Here is a 20,771-nt window from a genome sequence, read left to right on the forward strand (position 1 = left end):
TATTCATGCCTGGAGACTACACTGCTATAAGTGACGACACGAAATATACACACATCATTTGTATTATGTAACTACCCTCTGCTAACTGCACCTTGCTGGAGAAACGATCCTGCATTTCCCGAGACACTTTGCTTTTGGTCATGTGTTCTATTTGCTGTAGTTCATGCAGGCTCTGTCATATTTAAAATAGGGAATCTGCCTGGAGCTGAGAGAGAGAATGAGATATAAAAAAAAGGGAGAGAGGATGGAGAAAGAGAAAAGGGTAAAGAGAGAACGAGGGATATTTAGAGAGAGATAAAGAGAGGAGGGCAGAGAAAGAGTAAACTAGGTAGAAAGAGTATCATAGAATCATCATAGGATCATAGGATTACAGCGCAGAAGGAGGCCATTCGGCCCATCGAGTAAGATAGCATAACGGCTCCCTGGACAAAATAGCAGACCAACAGTTAATATTCAGGTTATTTTGCAGTTTAACACAGCTGACATGACTGCTTGTCATTTTTGATTGTTCAAGCAGAAACAGTTTAGTTGGCGAGTACAATAGATGGGTAATATTAAACAAAAGCAATTTACTGTGGATGTTGGAATCTGAAACAAAAACAGAAAATGCCGGAAAACCTCAGCAGGTCTGACAGCGTCTGTGGGGAGGGAGCGGGGATAACGTTTCGAGCCTGGATGGCTCTTTGTCAAAGCTCCATAATATATCGCTGTTTCCGTTCATTTGCCCATTTACTGCTTAACAAACTTGTTTAGCCTCAAACCACAACCTATTGAAGTGTTTATTGCAACGGCCTCCAAGGTCAACCTGCCAGGGACCCACAACCTAACCAAATACATTTCGATCCCTGGATATGTTGAAAATTACCAGGACACTGGGCAGATAAAGCATGAAGGGCTATACGGAGTGAGCGGCCTCCAATAGCATTGATTCTAGATGGTGAAAATGAGGAGAGTATCTGTAATGATATTGAGTATATCATCTTTGTATATATGAATGATCATGTAGAGTAGTGTGTAATTACAGCATCCAGCCCCTAGATGGAGTAAGAGCACATCTCATGTGCCACAGGGTGGTCTACATGATCTTGGGAGTGAGTTAGTAGAGAGGGTTGGAGACAGTTGTGTTTTTCAGTAGTTCTGTGTATTGTAATTATTTAATCTAATTCTTTTTCCGGCATACTTAAGAATTCACAATTTATACCATAGTGTAGATAAATTAGCTTTGATTTAGTACGAAGTCTGCATCTTCTTTGTAGCAACACTACAACCTTGATAATATTAATTTGAACAACCAAAGGACACCACCGGATCCAGGGTGTGAAAAGCATTAACAGTACCTTCTCCTTTCGAAGTTGCAGGACCCACTTTTCCTGTTCCCGTTGGTTCTTGCTCTGCTCGCAAAGCCTTCCCAGTAATTTCTGTCGCCCAGAGAAAAATAAGGAAAATGATGTGAACTTTCAGTTACACTTCTGACAGAGATTGGCGTTGAGCCAAACATTTGCAAACCTTGCAGGCATCAGAACACAATCAAATAACCCCGCTCGACATTGGCTCACTCGACAAGCTGACAAGTTTCTCTACGGAAATAGTTCCTGCTATAAATGATCAGATTGGGTGAAGATTGTTAATGTCACATTAATTGTATTTTTGTTAAGGGTGAACTGCAGGAGAGTATACACTGATTAAGTATCTTGAGTGCATGCAAAAAGGGACTTCCGCAGTTATGTCCATGCCCAGGAGCCTTGGCAAGAGAGTGCATTGTGCACACTGAGGCAATGAGGGGATGCTCCAGGGTTTGGAGTGCATCATCAGCCCCGGTAACGACACTCTAATTTTATAAGTTTCCATTCAAACTTTTGGTTTTAGTTAAAGTACCTCGACCATTCTTTAATTAATTCATTTGTTCGTTTGCTGAAAAGTCTATAAAAAGGTACTGCTAGGACATTAGAGCGTTAGTGGGTAAGAGGTAGAGATGTGTAATGCTACATCCTGTGAATAAACCTACTATCAAGATAAGGATCTGTGATTAGTTCCAGACTTCACCATCGGGCAGGGATACATTTAACAAAAATATTTTTCAGGCAGTTTCAAACTGTGTCAGTGAGGGGCTGGACCATGCAGTATTGTCTGTCATCCCTCGATACATTGAGTCCAGATGAGCCTGATACAGTTTAAGGTGGTGCACAGGGTGCATATGACTCGGGCGAGAGTGAATGGGTACTTCCAGAGGGTAACAGAGGAGTATGAGAGGTGTGGGCGGGGTCCAGCGAATCATGCGCACATGTTTTGGGGTTGCGAAAAATGGGAAGATTCTGGGCGGGAGTGTTCGCGGTCTTAGCTAGGATAGTAAAAAGTCTTACAACACCAGGTTAAAGTCCAACAGGTTTGTTTCGATGTCACTAGCTTTCGGAGCGCTGCTCCTACCTCAGGTGAATGAAGAGGCATGTTCCAGAAACATATATATAGACAGATTCAAAGATGCCAGACAATGCTTGGAATACGAGCATTAGCACATGATTAAATCTTTACACATCCAGAGATGGGGGAACCCCAGGTTAAAGAGGTGTGAATTGTGTCAAGCCAGGACATTTGGTAGGATTTTGCAGACCAGATGGTGGGGGATGAATGTAATGCAACATGAATCCAGGTCCCGGTTGAGGCCGCACTCATGTGTGCGGAACTTGGCTATAAGTTTCTGCTCGGCGATTCTGCGTTGTCACGCGTCCTGAAGGCCGCCTTGGAGAACGCTTACCCGGAGATCAGAGGCTGAATGCCCTAGACTGCTGAAGTGTTCCCCGACTGGAAGGGAACATTCCTGCCTGGTGATTGTCGCGCGATGTCCGTTCATTCGTTGTCGCAGCGTCTGCATGGTCTCGCCACTGTACCACGTTTCGGGACATCCTTTCCTGCAGCGTATGGGGTAGACAACTGTGAGTCGCACGAGTATGTACCGCGTACCTGGTGGGTGGTATTCTCACGTGTAATGGTATCCATGTCGATGATCTGGCACGTCTTGCAGAGATTGCCATGGCAGGGTTGTGTAGTGTCGTGGTCACTGTTCTGAAGGCTGGGTAGTTTGCTGCAAACAATGGTTTGTTTGAGGTTGCGCGGTTGTTTGAAGGCAAGTAGTGGGGGTGTGGGGATGAACTTGGCAAGATGTTCATCTTCATTGATGATGTGTTGAAGGCTGTGAAGAAGATGTCGTAGTTTCTCCGCTCCGGGGAAGTACTGGACGATGAAGGGTATTCTGTCGGTTGTGTCCCATGTTTGTCTTCTGAGGAGATTGGTGCGTTTTTTTGCTGTGGCGTGTTGGAACTGTCGATCGATGAGTCGAGCGCCATATCCCGTTCGTACGAGGGCATCTTTCAACGTCCGTAGATGTCTGTTACGCTCCTCCTTGTGTGAGCAGATCCTGTGTATACGGAGCGCTTGTCCATAGGGGATGGCTTCTTTAATGTGTTTAGGGTGGAAGCTGGAGAAGTGGAGCATCATGAGGTTATCCGTGGGTTTGCGGTAAAGCGAAGTGCTGAGGTGACCGTCCTTGATGGAGACGAGTGTGTCCAAGAATGCAACTGATTTTGGAGAGTAGTCCATGGTGAGTCTGATGGTTGGATGGAACTTATTAATGTCATCATGTAGTCGTTTCAGTGATTCTTCGCTGTGGGTCCAAAGGAAAAAAATGTCATCGATGTATCGGGTGTATAACGTCGGTTGAAGGTCCTGTGCGGTGAGTAGGTCTTGTTCAAACTTGTGCATGAAGATGTTGGCATATTGGGGTGCGAATTTGGTCCCAATGGCTGTTCCATGCGTCTGGATGAAGAACTTGTTGTCGAAGGTGAAGACATTGTGATCCAGAATGAAGCGGATGAGTTGCAGAATTGCGTCTGGAGATTGGCAGTTGTCGGTGTTGAGTACTGAGGCTGTTGCAGCAATGCCGTCGTCATGGGGGATGCTGGTGTAGAGTGCCGAGACGTCCATTGTGACGAGGAATGTTCCTGGTTCAACTGCTCCATGGGTGCTGAGTTTCTGTAGGAAGTCCGTCGTGTCGCGACAGAAGCTGGGCGTACCTTGTACGATGGGTTTCAAGATGCCCTCGATGTAGCCAGAGAGGTTCTCACACAGGGTCCCATTGCCTGAAACGATAAGACGGCCTCGTGTGTTGGCCTTATGTATTTTCGGGAAGCAGTAGAGATCTCCAGTGCGGGGAGTACGTGGGATGAGAGCACGTATGGTGCTCTGAAGATCTGGATCCAAGGTCTTGATCAGTCTGTTAAGTTGGCGGATGTGTTCCTTGGTCGGATCTGCGGGTAACTTGTTCCAAGTGTAACCAAGTGTTCTTGGTTGTTCAGTTGTCGGTATACTTCTTTGCAGTAGTCCGTTCTGTTCAGTATGACAGTGGCCCCTCCTTTGTCTGCTGGGTTGATGACGATGCTGCGGTTGGTCTTGAGAGCGCGGATGGCATTGTGTTGTGCTTGGGTGACCTTCGGGGCTGTCTTATGAATGCGACTGATGAATCTGGCATTGACGCAAATCCTACCAACTGTCCTGGCTTGACACAATTCACACCTCTTTAACCTGGGGTTACCCCATCTCTGGATCTGTAAAGATTTAATCACCTGCTAATGCTCGTATTCACAGTAACTTCATTTGAAGCCTACTTGTGACAATAAGCGGTTTTCATTTCATTTCATTGTCTGGCATCTTTGAATCTGTCTACATATATGTTTCTGGAACATACCTCTTCATTCACCTGAGGAAGGAGCAGCGCTCCGAAAGCTAGTGACATCGAAACAAACCTGTTGGACTTTAATCTGGTGTTGTAAGACTTCTTACGGTGCTCACCCCAGTCCAACGCCGGCATCTCCACATCTTAGCTAGGACAGTGGAGGAGGGAGTGGAACCGGACCCTTTGGTGGCGATATTTGGGGTTTCAGAGAAGCCGGAGCTCATGGAGAGGAGGAAGGCCGTCGTGGACTTCGCCTCTCTGATTGCACGGCGGTGAATTTTACTAGAGTAGCAGTCGGCATCGCCACCGGGGGTAGCGGTTTGGTTGGGTGACCTGTACGACTTCCTGCGGTTGGAGAAGTATGAGTTACGGCAGTGTTTTTCAAAGTCGGGGGCGTGACTCGCGGGTGGATCACGGGTGGGTGTCGGGAGGGTCGCGGAGCCATTGTCCTCGGCGCTCCCGATCACGCAAATCCCCACGCAGCAGCCGGCGTTTCATAACACCGGCTGCAAGCGGCCACGAACATGTTAAAATAAAGTTGGCCGCAATGCGCACGCACGTATGATGATCGGCGCTCATGCCCGCCGATAATCGGGTGCGCATGCGCAGTGCGGCCGCTATTCTTTTTTAAACGGTTGCAACTTTTTGGTTTACAAGTTCTGTAATGGTTTCTATTCATTTATTCATTTATTTTATTCATTTAATTTTGATATTTTTCATTTATTTCAGTCATTTTATTTTTTTTCCAAGTTTGGGGGAGTTTTATTCATTTTTTTCATTTATTTTACTCATTTTATGTATTTTATTTTTCCAAGTTCGGGGGGGTTTGTTTGATAAAATTTTACAGGAAAAAAATTCAGAACTTTGGACAGATGGAGACTCCATACTTTCCGATACCGGAAGACTTCACCTTCATCCAACAGTTTACACTGGAGGAGCGTGTACGAGGGCCAAAGGGACCCAAAACCATTTCCTCCATTTTGTCAGCAGCAAACAAGGTAAGAGAAAATGGGTCGCGCAGGTCGGCCGGCGTGGGTCCCGAAGGTTGGCCGGTTGGTAAAAATGGGTCCCCGGAAAAAAAGTTTGAAGAACACTGGGGTTGTTCAAACCCTCGACAGAGGGGTTTGAGAAAATGTGGGGGATGTTTGTGACCGTACTTGAAGAGCTGTTTGTCGCGCGCGTGCGGGGGGGGGAAGCATTTGTACAGACTGTATGGTTGATTGCTGGGAAGTGTGTTTCTCGGGTTTTTATTGGTTGTAACCTGTTTTTATCCGTGTCTGTAATAAAATAAATTTTTTTAAAAGGGTATACGCTTATGTATCTTTCGGTGGGTGACTATAAATGGTGCAGATAATGTTTCAGATTTGGGGAGTAACTGACAGTATTGGATTGGTTGCCTATTATACCCCCTGCCTAACTCTCCTCTCCATCAGCAATTCCGATAATTTTGATATTTCTGCTCCTGTCGGCGTAGATAGTTATCATCCCCACACCCTAATATCCCCAGATGCCTGTCACCAGACTGAACTCTCACCCGCTCAGTTAGCGTTGTGTTTATGTCCAATGTGTGACATTATGAGTAATGTCTGGCACATTAAGAGTTAATGTGATACTATATTCTACCACCAGGTGGAGCTGGGGAGCAGACCTATAAAAGGGAATGCCTCTCAGACCTCTGGGAGAAGGTGTAAGAAGCAGTAAGGAGAAGCTTGGAGTAGGTATGAATTTAGATGGATCCGTAGTATAGAGTTCTGTAGCACAAGTATAGTCTTATTTATTAGTTAATACCTTGCAACGTGTTTGAATCATAATTTGTGTAATGTAAATAAATTAGCTTTGTTTGATAACATAGCTTGATGTTCTTTGGCTACTCTACAACTTGAATCCATCCTGAGAAACTCAACAAGGAACATCACACAATGGGAGTGGGGAGAAGTGCAGGTTAAACAGAGGTAAACAAAATCATCTTGCTTCCCCACCACTCAGATTTTGCTCATTTCCTGAAGGCACTGGCTCGAACTTAATGGTTGACGGCTCAACTTTCTTCATCTGCGAGGCAAAGCCAAGAGTGGCAGCAGGTTGTTCAACTGTGGGGCTTTCATTACTGGGCCTGATGCTATGATAGCCACATGCTTGCCTTACCCAAGGAAGGCTCACTAGATAACAAATGGAAGCAAACACCCTGGGCAAACACTAGACGCTCCCCACCGCCCACTGTCCCCCAGCCCTCAGTCTCGGGAGTCTGAGAGCTGTTCTCACGTCCCGGCCAGCTTTAATCAGTTTCCTCAGTGGGACTGAACCTTAGATCTTGTATAAATGGTCTACGCAATGACCAGCCTATTGACCAACTGAGATAGAGCGTAAAACTTTATTTCCTTTCAGATTAAGCAGAAGAGGAAAGAAAAACAGAGGTGTGTGTAAAACGACCAACGCTTCTGCCTGTTTTTGAAATGGGGCAGATTTTACTGTTGGAAATGATCCCCCCAACTGACCCCCAACATCCCGGACTTTTGTTCCCATTGGATTATATTTCCCCTCTTTGCCTCAAGTTCTGCAATTATCCCCTTCTCTCTGCTCTTTCGCCAAAGTGACAGGCCGTTGCCAAGCAGATTTAAGTGTCCTCCATGGCTAAAATCCCATCCCTGATAAACCCTTGCTGCCAAGTCATTTCAAAGCCGAGCACTATAGCAATAATCTTTTTAAGGAGACCAGTAATTAATTTGTTCAACTTACGTCAATCTCCAATTCATCGACCTTGTAATGCTGCAGTGGATCCTGATATCTGTCCTGATATGGAACCTGCAAACATCAGTAATCATTAAGGGTTCTGACCTTGCTGTGTGGAGTGCATATCCATCAGGATTTTAAATGGATTGTCACACAGAAACCTCTACAACTACAACTTATTGCTGCCAATTCTGGATTATTTTATTCGGAGGTCTTTGTGCTCCCTCGCTCCGCCCTGCTTTGCTTGATGACCCCCACGAGCAAGCCGAGCCCACAATACCATGCTCTGCTCGCTAACAGGGCCATCAAAGCCACAGTTAGATCAAGAAATAACCATAGCTACAGTTAGAAAGCAAACGGAGTGACCCAGATCAGGAGAACTTTGCTCTACTTCCTTGCCAAGGGTTCCAAACGATCTGAGTTAACATGGCTTACCCCGGGGATCTGAATGCAGGAGGTTCAACGGGAGATGCAGGGCCCAAGGGAGGGGTAGGTGGACAGGGGGGGAAACTGATCCCACCTTTTCAATGGCGTATTAGATGGGCGTGGTCATATTATTAAAGGGGCAGAAACAAACTACTGGGAGGTTTTTGTCATTTCCAGGAAGAGGCTGACCTATTAGGTTAAACCAGTCTCTTGGGTACATCCGTACTACACACCAGCCATTGTATCTGCAGCAACCTAATTGTTGCATACTAATCATTAACACAATCTGATGTTGTTTTTGCGTTCTGCATGTTTGTAACCGGTCAGTGACAGTGTTGTGTTCTGCTTCTTCATGTAGCATAAGCTGCTTCCTTGATGTGCGCTCTGACAAAGGAAGGTTCAGACTTGGAGATAGGTTTAACACATTTATTGAACAGTTAACAATTCTCCTACTTGAGTTTGACTCTCCTGCTGATCTTGCTATAGTAACTCAATCTAACTAACTAGTCTGCTCTAATCCATGCAGTGGGTGTGATGCTCTGATCTGCCCCTGTCTCTGAGTGTCGCCTATAGAAAGAGAAAGAGCACATGTGCCCCCTTGTGGTAGTGCCACCTCTGGGTGTGTCTTGACTGCCCATTGGTCGTGTCCTATCTTACTGACCTATTGGTTGAATGTCTGTGTGTCATGATGTCTCTGGTGCTCCCTCTAGTGTTTACTCAGTCCTAGTGTACCTACATTAACCCCTAGTGTCTTTACAGTGATGCATTCACCACAGACAGGACATTACTAAGACCAGTTTGAACCTCCTTCTCCTCAAACCCAAGTCTTTCCATGACCTAGACCCACCTCATCTCCTTCAGCTTTCCCATGTGCACCCTCTCCTCTTCTGTTCCTGAACCCACCCACCCACCATTCCTGATGTGACCCTCATCCACTACTCCTGATGAACTCCTCTTCTGTCACTCCTGATCTGCTCCTCACCTTGGGCAGCACGGTAGCATGGTGGTTAGCACAATTGCTTCACAGCTCCAGGGTCCCAGGTTCAATTCCTGGCTTGGGCACTGTCTGTGTGGAGTCCGCACATTCTCCCCGTGTGTGCGTGGGCTTCCTCCGGGCGCTCCGGTTTCTACCCACAGTCCAAAGATGTGCAGGTTAGGTGGATTGGCCATGCTAAATTGCCCTTAGTGTCCAAAATTGCCCTTAGTGTTGTGTGGGGCTACTGGGTTATGGGGTTAGGGTGGAGGCATGGGCTTGGGTAGGGTGCTCTTCCCAAGAGCCGGTGCAGACTCGATGGGCCGAATGGCCTCCTTCTGCACTGTAAATTCTATGATAAGTCTACTGCAATGATGATCATTCTTTCACCCATTATTCCCCACCCCATGCTAAATCACACTTCCTTGGCACCAATTTCCCTACCTTCCAAAACTGCCTTAAACTTTACCCTGAATCCCCACTTCTAGCTCCTCCACAACATTGTTTTCTGCGTTATTATTTTCTCACCCCGCAGTCAATCTGGATAACAATCCAGCCTTTTCCTCTGCTACGTAAAGCTCCTTGAAATGTCTCTTAACATGGAAGCGTCACGATAGAGTTCACTTCCATGGTAACAAAGCCCACTAAATTGCCGAACTGCCATTTATTTTAGTCAGTGAAGACCACCACATTGACATTTCTTTTTTCTGACTTGTTTTCTCTCCTGTGCTGCAAATCACTCTTTCAGGGATGGAAGCCAGAAATAATGAGTTAATATGTTAACTGTGCCACCCTGGCAGAGGTGGATATAAGGTCGGAGTATCTGATCGGCTCAGACCAACCTCAGATCTACATCTTTTGCTGCATATTTCTGTTCGCACACATTGCTTCCCTCAATATAAACGACCTCAGTATAAGACCACCTCTTACAGCAACAACAACAACAAAAAAAACAGCTCAGAAAATGCAAGCCTTAACTTCGAGTGTGGAGCCTATCTCCGTGGGGTGAACTATCGAGGAGTGGGATGAGGAGGTCAGCATGCTCAAAATTTGTTTCTCCCGGTGTTCTAGCCATTCAAATCAACGGTGATATATTGGACGCAATGTACATCGCAAACACTGACCTGCCCACCCAACTCTCCAATATTCAGGCTGGGAATGGAGTCTTGTAATTTTGTGACCATCGTGCTATATAAGGACGGTTTTGATACTAACTGAGAACTCCTATAAAGCACCATAAACCGTCACATAAAACTTTAGTTAGATCCTGTTTCAAGTACTGCGTTCACTTCTCGACACCTTGGCAGAGGCTCAGTACAGATTCACCCAAATGATACAAGGACTTCAATTATGAGCACTGTTTCCATAGAATTGGCGCATATCCCCTCGAGTTTCGCAGATTAAGGCGCGATCTAACTGAACTGTTAAAGATGATTGAAGGGGTTGATAGGATAGACGGAGAGAAACTATTTCAGCTGATGGAAGCATCCAGGGCAAGGTGGGCATAGCCTAGTTCCAAGGTGATTGGAGGAAGCCTTTCTGAACACAAAGAATCATAGGATCGTAGTATCCCTGCAGTGCAGGAGGTCATTCGGCCCATAGAGTCTGCACCGACCCTCCAAAAGAGCACGCTACCAAGGCCCACTCCCCTGTCCTATCCCTGTAACCCCACCTAAGCTGTACCTATTTTGGACACTAAGGGGCAATGGGAGGCATGGTAGCACAGTGGATAGCACTGTTGCTTCACAGAACCAGGGTCCCAGGATTGATTCCCGGCTTGGGTGACTGTGTGGAGTCTGCACGTTCTCCCCATGTCTACGTGGGTTTTTCAGGGCAGCACGGTAGCATTGTGGATAGCACAATTGCTTCATAGCTCCAGGGTCCCAGGTTCGATTCCGGCTTGGGTCACTGTCTGTGCGGAGTCTGCACATCCTCCCCGTGTGTGCGTGGGTTTCCTCCGGGTGCTCCGGTTTCCTCCCACAGTCCAAAGATGTGCAGGTTAGGTGGATTGGCCATGATAAATTGCCCGTAGTGTCCAAAATTGCCCTTAATGTTGGGTGGGGTTACTGGGTTATGGGAATGGGGTGGTGGTGTTGACCTTGGGTGGGGTGCTCTTTCCAAGAGCCGGTGCAGACTCGATGGGCTGAATGACCTCCTTCTGCACTGTAAATTCTATGTTAAATAAATCTATGTTTTCTCCGGGTGCTCCGGTTTCCTCCCACAAGTCCCGAAAGACGTGCTTGTTAGGTGAATTGGACATTCTGAATTCTTCCTCAGTGTACCCGAACAGGCGCCAGAGTGTGGAAACTAGGGACTTTTCACAGTAACTTCATTGCAGTGTTAATGTAAGTCTAATTGTGACAATAAAGATTATTATTATTATTTAGCATGGCCAATCCACCTAACATGCTCATCTTTGGACTGTGGGAGGACACCGGAGCACCCGGAGGAAACCCACGCAGACACTGGGAGAACGTGCAGACTCCGCACAGTCACCCGAGGCCGCAATGGAACACGGGTCCCTGGCACTGTGAGGCAGCAGTGCTAACCGCTGTGCCACTGTGCAGTAGAAATCTGAAACCCTCCCTCAAAAACACAGTTGAGGCTGGGGATCAATTGAAAATTTTAACGCTCTGCGTTGATAGATTTTAGATAGGTAATGGGTATTAAAGATTGTTGCTTCGAGGTAGGAATACCTCTAGCGAACCTCAGCGACTGCAGCTGTTCAAGAAGGCAGCTTACCACCATCCTCCTAGGGGCAATGTGGGATACGCAATAAATGCTGGTCTAGCCAAGGATGCCCACATTCCATACATTAATTTTAAAAAAGATTGAACAGCCGTGATTTAACCGATTGGCAGAGCGGGTTAGTTGGCTTGTCCAACTTGAGGGTTCTGGGCGGGATTCTCTAACATTTCGAGCACCAAGATGATAACGCACAGACTTGCACCGGTTACAGAGTCAGATATAAAACTCAATCTATCCAGTGATTGACCATCTGTAGCTCTATGTGGTGGAGAATTCCAAAGATTCACAACCATTTGAAAGAAGACGTTTCTCCTCATCTCAGTCCTAAATAGACGGCCGCTTATACTGAGACCGTGACGCCCCGGCCCACCCCAGTTCTAAACCGCCCAGCTGGTGAAAACACTCTCCCAGCATCCACCCTGTCAAGCCCTGTGGGAAAGTTTTATGTTTTGATGGGATTGCTTCTCGTTCTTCCAAACTCGGGAATATCGACCCAGCCTTCTCAACCTCTTCTCGTAGGACAATCCCCTCAGGCCTAGAATCTGTCGAGCAAGCCAGTGGATTCATTCACTGCCAATCGTGTCAATCCTAATGAAGCAGCTCCCTTCTCGTTCATTTTTCTGACATGGATTTCCCATTCACTCCAACTACAAAACTACACTCTGTAGAATTCCAGTACATCAGGTGTTTTTTTGTTTTTCATTGTTCGTTCTTGTCAGTACAGAAAACTGCAGGGGAACAAGCTCCTCATGGAGTTTGTAGAACTTCCCTGATCCCAATGAAAGGAATGGCTATTACTCATATGCTACATTTAGCACTGTTCACCGTTAAAAACATCTGGACAATGCGTGCCTTTGTTCAGTGTTTTCTCCTGTTTTCCCTTAAACAGCGCTGCCAAGTGGACAGGCAAGGAACTTGTGGACTGAAGGCCATCAATTAATCCCGATTCGGGTACAAAGTGACTTGGGAAGGTCAGGAAACCTTATTCACAATTCACCTATTTAAGTAAATCCTAAAACTGACACATTTGTCAACATGCCCCAATTGCACAACTACCTCCAGAAATCGGTGACCTATGATTAACCCCAGGTACTACAGAAGTACATAATCTTCGATCCATACTCCCAGAGACTGATATTAAGAATATATAGAATTGATAGGATAGAGCGGACTCCAGATATCGCTTTTGTACAACTGCCTGCTTTAAATATCCAAATGCGTTTTATAAAACAAACATCAAAAGTAAAAACCAGCAGGAACAAACTCCGCACCAAACTGGGAAAGAATATAGTACACTCCCATCTATTACATGTCCTCTGTAACTTCATTACCACTTGTCTGAGACAATAAGCCTGCGTATAAAGTCTTGTTCACTATCGTAGTTTGTTTTCTTGAAGAAGTCTGCTGAGCAACATGTATTACATGAATGCACGTATAGACACATATATATACATTAACACATATACACCCATGTGTGTATGAGGGTGGAATTTGGAATGACACTTGTATAATTCTTGAACTCATGGTTTGAACAATACATCGATACAGTGCACACGCCACGTGAAGCAGTGTGTTATAAAGAAGAAGCTATGTACAACACAGTGAGAACTGTACAATGAGCAGTACACTACGCAGGAGAAGCTGTCTGTTTTCAGCTATGTACATTTCACCAAAACATAATAGAAAGTTGGATAAGTAGAGACGGCGTTGCTTCCAACAGGTGTGACATTTCGATGAGAAAAATATGTTCCTTATTTCCCCGCACAACACAGCCTGGATGAACAAAACATGCCAGCCTGAGGACTGAACGCAAGTGCGAATGGCGGGAATCCACAATTGGGAATCTACAATTTGGGAAAACAATTCATGAATAGTTACAGCACAGAAGGCCATTCATCTACCCGTTGTGTCTGCGCTGAGTGAAGGAGCAATTCTTTTAGTGTCACTCCCCCGCCTTCTCCCCTTAATAATCATCATAATTGGTCAATCTTTGTGTAAAAACAATGATTGAATCTGCCTCCGCCACAGTCTCAGGCAGTGCATTCCAGATCCTAACCGCTCGCCGTGTAATAAAATATTCCCTCTTTGGCCAATTACCTTAAACCTGTGCCCTCTTGTTCGTGATCCTTCCACCAATGGAAACAGTTCTCCCCCACTCTCTCCTCACCCCTCAGGATGTTGAATGCCTCAACCAAATTCTGCACACCTCAACCAAATAATTCTCCACCATTATCACCTGGTTTAATTGAGGCTGGGGGAGCCTCACTTTTGAGACTGCAGCTCTCGAGTTTTTCTTTGTTGGCAGTCTACATTCTTGTGGTTCATTATTCAACACATTGGCATTTTGATTGCAGACTGTTCCAAGGCAGGAGGAATCTAGGCGTAGGTCACTTACTTAGTGACCCCACCCTTTATCTCACAGGCTACTGGTTGGCTTTACAACTTTAAGTTAATTATCTTCCACTCAACTAAACAAAGAGCTCAGATATTTTTCTTCATCGTCATTTGTCCTTGAAAGTGGCTGCCCACAAAGAAATAATGGTCCCATTTTTCCAAGCAATTCATTGCATCAAAAGTTAAGGTTGTTTTCCATAGAATAGAGAAGGTGAGGCAAAGATTTAACAGAGGCATTCAAAAGTCACAAAGGGGTTTTGACCAAGTAATGGAGGAGATACATGACAGCATATTCGATAAACTGAGACCAGCAACAAAACAATGGGGGAAGGTGAGGACCATAAGACCATAAGACATAGGAGCAGAATTAGGCCACTAGGCCCATCGAGTCTGCTCCGCCATTCAACCATGGCTGATATTTTTCTCATCCCCATTCTCCTGCCTTCTTCCCATAACCTCTGATCCTCTTATTAATCAAGAACCTATCTATCTCTGTCTTAAAGACACACAGTGATTTGGCCTCCACAGCCTTCTGCGGCAAAGAGTTCCACAGATTCACCACCCTCTGGCTGAAAAAATTCCTCCTCATCTCTGTTTTAAAGGATCGTCCCTTTAGTCTGAGATGGTGTCCTCTACTTCTAGTTTTTCCTACAAGTGGAAACATCCTCTCCACGTCCACTCTATCCAGGCCTCGCAGTATCCTGTAAGTTTCAATAAGATCCCCCCTCATCCTTCTAAAGTACAGACCCAGAGTCCTCAAACGTTCCTCATACGACAAACTCTTCATTCCAGGGATCATTCTTGTGAACCTCCTCTGGACCCTTTGGTTTATATAATCTGGAATGCGCTGCCTGATAGGGTGATGGAAGCAGGTTCAATGGTAACTTTCAAAAGAGACTTAGCTAAATCCTAAGGGAAATGTTTTTCAGGGCTATGGGGAAAGAGCAGGGGAGTGGGACTAATGGATGGCACTTTCGAACAGACAGCCCAATCACAATTGGTCGAGTGGCCTCCTTCTGTGCTGCGCAATTCTATTCTTTGATACATCTGTGAAATATGATTAGGTACTACATAAATGCAAGTCTTTTTTATGGTTATTATTGATTGAAATTTGAAGAAAGGTGCTCATATTAAGGTATAAATATATAACGGAGTGATATTGAATAGGACAGTAATCAATGAACAGATTCTGAACTACAAAATAAATGGTGCCGAGTTTAAAAACCAGCAAGTGGATGAAAATTTGCCAGTTGTCAACCCAGGTTCCGCTCAAAAAGTTCTATTAATTCATTATCTTACAGTGACAGGGGTTGAAAAATCTAAGTCAATGAGGAAGATATGGTGCCTCAATTCCCCATTCTAACCAATGGTTCAGCATTTCCCAAACAGCAGTAGTTTTCCAATCCCAGTGGTGTTATCAAATATTTCAGCCGGCTTTAGAACTATGGTCGAGTCAGAGATAATATTGACTTGAAACACACACCTTCTTGTGGACATACAGCAAGAACTTCAGAAATGCGTTTGGCATGCAGTATATTTACTATAGTAACCCATATCAAAATATCCTGCAGCACTCACGGTCAGAACGAACCATGGGTTTCGGCCGCTGCAGGATTGCAATGTAAATTCTGGTTTGGTGCAGCTGGCAGCGGCTGTAACGTGTGGCAGTAAAAGATTGCGCTCGAGTTTGCAATCAGTGTAAACCCGAAGCCACTCTGTGAATAACTGGAAGGCATCTTTTGTAGACGATGAACTGTGTTCCCTTCAATTTTTACCCTGAAGCTAAGCTTTGGATGAGAAAACCTCAGTCCAAGCCCATTAGCCAATCTTTTAAAGATAAGCGTGGAATGACTCCAGGCTCTTCACCTTGATCATGAACCCCAGGATCCGCAAACAAATAAAGGCCAATTAAGTGCTTCTTTCTAAAACATGACTTTGCTTCAGCCAATTATTACATAGGTTGAATGATCTGTTTTGATGCTCTGAATTCTAACTGGTCTATGCACCACATGTGGGCGGCACGGTAGCACAGTGGTTAGCACTGTTGCTTCACAGCGCCAGGGTCCCAGGTTCGATTCCCGGCTTGGGTCACAGTCTGTGCGGAGTCTGCACGTTCTCCCCGTGTCTGCGTGGGTTTCCTCCGGGTGCTCCGGTTTCCTCCCACAAGTCCCGAAAGACATGCTTTAATAATAATAATATTTATTGTCACAAGTAATTTACATTGACACTGCAATGAAGTTACTGTGAAAAGCCTCTAGTCGCCACATTCAGGCACCTGTTCGGGTACACTGAGGGAGAATTCAGAATGTCCAATTCACCTAACAAGCACGTCTTTCGGGACTTGTGGGAGGAAACCAGAGCACCCGGAGGAAACCCACGCAGACACGGGGAGAACATGCAGACTCCACACAGACAGTGACCCAAGCCGGGAAACAAAGCGAAGCTGTGAAGCAACAGTGCTGTCCACTGTGCTACCGTGCTTGTTAGGTGAATTGAATGTTCTGAATTCTCCCTCAGTGTACTCGAATAGGCGCCAGAGTGTGGCGACTAGGGGATTTTCACAGTTACTTCATTGCAGTGTTAATGTAAGCCTACTTGTGACAATAATAAGGATTATTATTATAATACTCAACTTCAACTTAACCAATCAACATGTCCTTCTGTTCATATCTCTGCCATGTGTTTATCTATCATGGCTGAATTATTCTGTGAGTTCAACATTCAAATTGCTCTTTGGGTAAAGAAGAGTCACATGAATTCCTGATTGAATTTTCAGCCATTAATTTTGTCCTCCTCCTCAAGTGGAAAAATGTTCTTTACATCTACCCTATTGAACCCCATAATTTCAAAGATACTTATTGGGACATCGATCAGACTTCTCTGTTCTGAAGAAAAGACACCCTTCCCTGCCCACAAAACCCCACTGTCCGCAAGCCTGTTCGGTTTTCCATGTTAGCTGTAATTTCAGCTACACAACCGTGAGCAGTTGCCGAGCGGCGCAAGACAGGGGTGTTGCCTTCAAACTGTCACAGCAGCACTCATCCAAAATGAACAGGGCCACAAAAGAGGCAGCGGCCAATTTACAAAAATAAATCAAGTGGAGCATTCTGGACCGACTGCAAAAATAGAGGGGTGTACTATCAAATTGCCTGCAGGACATTTGGCAAGGTTTGTGCAAACTTATTCAGTGATGAACGACAAAGATTTTGAATGGGATCAATGCACTCCACCCAGGCAGTGCATTGTCAGAATGGCAGCAAAGACAAAACAAGTAAATGCCCAATGGAGAAGTATCAAGGTTTGCCACATTCTTGGAGACAGTGAGGGCCATGTTAATAAATGTCATTCCCATTATTACCGCCACTTCATCGTTTCATTTTTAACAGTCAAATATTTAGATTTGGTTTTAACATGATTTATCCTTCTAAGAGGCAAGCTGTGTGGTGTAAATCATCTCGCTGTAGGAAAAACCCTTTGATATGGTTTGCAAAAGAAATCCTTTTAATCATAGATTATCATAGAATTTACAGTGCAGAAGGAGGCCATTCGGCCCATCGAGTCTGCACCGGCTCTTGGAAAGAGCACCCTACCCAAGGTCAACACCTCCACCCTATCCCCATAACCCAGTAACCCCACCCAACACTAAGGGCAATTCTGGACACTAAGTGCAATTTATCATGGCCAATCCACCTAACCTGCACATCTTTGGACTGTGGGAGGAAACCGGAGCACCCGGAGGAAACCCACGCAGACACGGGGAGGATGTGCAGACTCCGCACAGACAGTGACCCAAGCCGGAATCAAACCTGGGACCCTGGAGCTGTGAAGCAATTGTGCTATCCACAATGCTACCGTGCTGCCCACTGTTAATGTTTTTATGGCCTTCTTATAATCATGCTTTCTGTTGTGGGTTGAGTCCCCAATGGGTAACCGCCTCTAATTAGCTTGTTCCAATCGTAATGTGCTGCAACATAGTCTCCTGGAGCATGTCATGTCACGAGCCTACCTTTATCGTGCCAGTCTATACAGTCCAATTGCAACACTGTGCTTAATCATTTATGTTGCTGTTGTTTCATATCTTCACATTCTTTCAGTGGAGAATGGCGAAGTGTTCGTGGGCTGACAACGCCACAATGTGCACACACTTTCCATGACCATCACCATCTTTATAACAGCTGATGGGGTGGGTAATTTTATATGGCAGGCAGCTTTTGTGCAATGCATATGCGGAGGGATTGGGCACCCACATTCACAAATAACCGGCTGGATATGAACCAAGAATTCAGATGCATGGGCTATGGCTGCCCAGGAGTGCGGTTTGAACCTTCCACCTTCTGATGTGGTAACACTGGAGAGGGAGTAGAGGCGATTCACCAGGATATTGCCTGGGATGGAACATTTAAGTTACGAAGAGAGGTTGGATAGGCTTGGGTTGTTTTCAATGGAGCAGAAAAGACGGAGGGGTGACCTGATCGAGGCATACAAGATTATGAGGGGCAGGGGCAGGGTGGATAAGGAACAGCTGTTCCCCTCAGTTGAAGGGTCAGTTACGAGGGGACACAAGTTCAAGGTCAGGGGCAGGAGGCTTAGGGGGGATTTGAGGAAGAACGTTTTTACCCAGAGGGTGATGACGGTCTGGAATGCGCTGCCAGGCAGGGTGGTAGAGGCGGGTTGCCTCACGTCCTTTAAAAAGTACCTGGATGAGCACTGGGCACGTCATAACATTCAAAGCCATATGCCAAGTGCTGGCAAATGGGATTAGGTAGGCAGGTCAGGTGTTTTTCATGTGTCGGTGCAGACCCGATGGACCGATGGGCCTTTACTACACTGTAGTATTCTGTGATTCTGACTTAGAAGCAGGAATACTACCATTGGTCAAAGGCTCCCTTCACATCATACATGTAAATATAATTCTTCTATTAACAACCTCAGAGCTTGTTTTATCCATTGCAAAGCCCATCTGTTAATTATTGCTCTAAAGGAATGATTTCAATGTCTCATTATTCAGTCATTACAGATATGTTGTGCATACATACATAACAAAACAAATCCTTGAGGCATTCCTAACCTGCTCTTGGATTATTTCCATCTAAACTCTTCCTGTGTTACACATTGTGTATTATGACCTACATTATGAGAAGATGTTGAATTTGTTTAAAGTCGTTCAATTGATTGCGGGCATATTTTTCAATGGGCCAAACGGTCGCCTTCTGTATCTATCATTCTCCAATTTCAATGATAGTTGTTCCCCATCATCTAAAAGAACAGCTAACTTAAAGTCCTGCTCGCATGGTCCACACTCAAGAGTTAGGTCCAACTCACAACCTTGTCACTTCTCCTTTGGCCAATGGGAACGGACACCAGGACACTTTAGCACATTGAGTCCCACCTGCTGGTCCAGAAATTCTAGCTTCCTTTGCAACTGAAGGTCTAGAATTTCATCCTGCCACATCACAGGGGAAAGGAGTCGCAGAGTTAGACAGCACGGGACGAAGAAGGAAGCAAATAGTTAGTCAGCGGAATAGAAACAGATGGTTAGAGACTCTAAAAAGGGCACAGCTATAAACTGTGTTACTCCGGGCAGGAAATAGTAAATAAGACAGACTTTCAGCATCGAACAATCCCTTTTGATGAGCTGCGTGACCATTTCAAAGGTGGTCCGGTACAGATTGTCCGAAATGGGACTGTTAACATTTACTGCAAAGACTTTGGAAGGCGAATCTTTGATGGGAAACCGAATGTTTCTAAACAGACATTTAATGGCCAAAGGGATGAGTTTTATCCATAAACTAATCCCTCGATTCAGTGCCAAATATACAACATGCACAGTTTAGGTAGCTTTGGGCAGATCAAAGCAGCTGGTAGGGATTGATTACAAGGCTATAATGTAGCCCTCAGCAGGTTCTACAATTGAAAGCAAGAGAGCTGAATAAACTTGAGGAAAAAGATGTGCAAGTGGTTCTACGCTGAATGCAGTGGAAAAGATAGAAATCTAAGGAGGCTAGTTTTAATACAAGCATGTAGTGACACAATGTCCAAATTACCTCCCTAACCCTGGTTGGCACTGGGGTAAGTTTCCACAGATACTCATGATGTTTTCCAAACAGTTCTTCCTTCATCTGTAAATCTAGCCACTGGATGCCAGTGTGTGGTGTGTGTGTGTGGGGGGGGGGGGGGGGCCTTTGCAATTGCTGATGACCTCTCCATTAAGTCCAATCCTACCATAACTGGACTCGCAAACACACAAATACCTACGCTTATTATCCAACAGGAATCACTGGACAACCACCCCGAATGGGAACCCTGGTTAATTATTCCCCACACTCCCAAGCCCAGGGACACTGAGATTAATTGTAGCAGCCCAATCATTCACCCTGGCTTAGGTCATTCAAGTCAGCACAGTGGAAAACAGCAGGGCATTATAGCTGCAGTCGATAGTCTTAGAACTGTGGCCTCTAATAATGCAAGTCATACAGCATGGATGTCAGAAGTAAATGTCAGATGCAGTTTGACTGCTGTTAATACCATGTGGTGTGACAATTGCCAAATTCACAAAGATGATTCCTCAAGGCAAGTAAATATACTTCAAATCTGCCCAAGCCCATCCCGACTCCTCCAAGTGCAGATGACCAGTCTGCCCGAGTAACTAACCTTTGAGCTGCTACCTCAGATGTTCCTAAACTACAAATGCCAGTTATCGATACTTCAAATTACATCAAATAACGACTGCAGCACACCTGAAGTTTGAGCTTTCACTGTTAAGCAGTGAGCGAAAGG

The 20,771-nt window shown here is 45.3% G+C and overlaps 1 protein-coding gene across 11 annotated transcripts in view; it reads right to left on the reverse strand.

Annotated features, from left to right (window-relative positions):
- Positions 1-20,771, reverse strand: part of plekha6 (pleckstrin homology domain containing, family A member 6) — a 358,362-nt gene that overhangs the window by 47,053 nt on the left and 290,538 nt on the right. For 9 of the 11 annotated variants that reach the window (XM_072480061.1, XM_072480063.1, XM_072480064.1 and 6 more), the window contains 3 exons: positions 19,384-19,437; positions 7,460-7,525; positions 1,338-1,418 (listed from right to left, as the gene is read on the reverse strand). In XM_072480061.1, the coding sequence (XP_072336162.1) occupies positions 1,338-1,418; positions 7,460-7,525; positions 19,384-19,437 (201 nt within the window). The remainder of the gene's footprint in view (positions 1-1,337; positions 1,419-7,459; positions 7,526-19,383; positions 19,438-20,771) is intronic. The other 2 variants (XM_072480065.1, XM_072480059.1) reach the window with 1 other exon arrangement.

Source organism: Scyliorhinus torazame, chromosome 17 (genome assembly GCF_047496885.1).
Source record: "Scyliorhinus torazame isolate Kashiwa2021f chromosome 17, sScyTor2.1, whole genome shotgun sequence".
In the NCBI taxonomy this organism is placed as follows: Eukaryota; Metazoa; Chordata; class Chondrichthyes; order Carcharhiniformes; family Scyliorhinidae; genus Scyliorhinus; species Scyliorhinus torazame.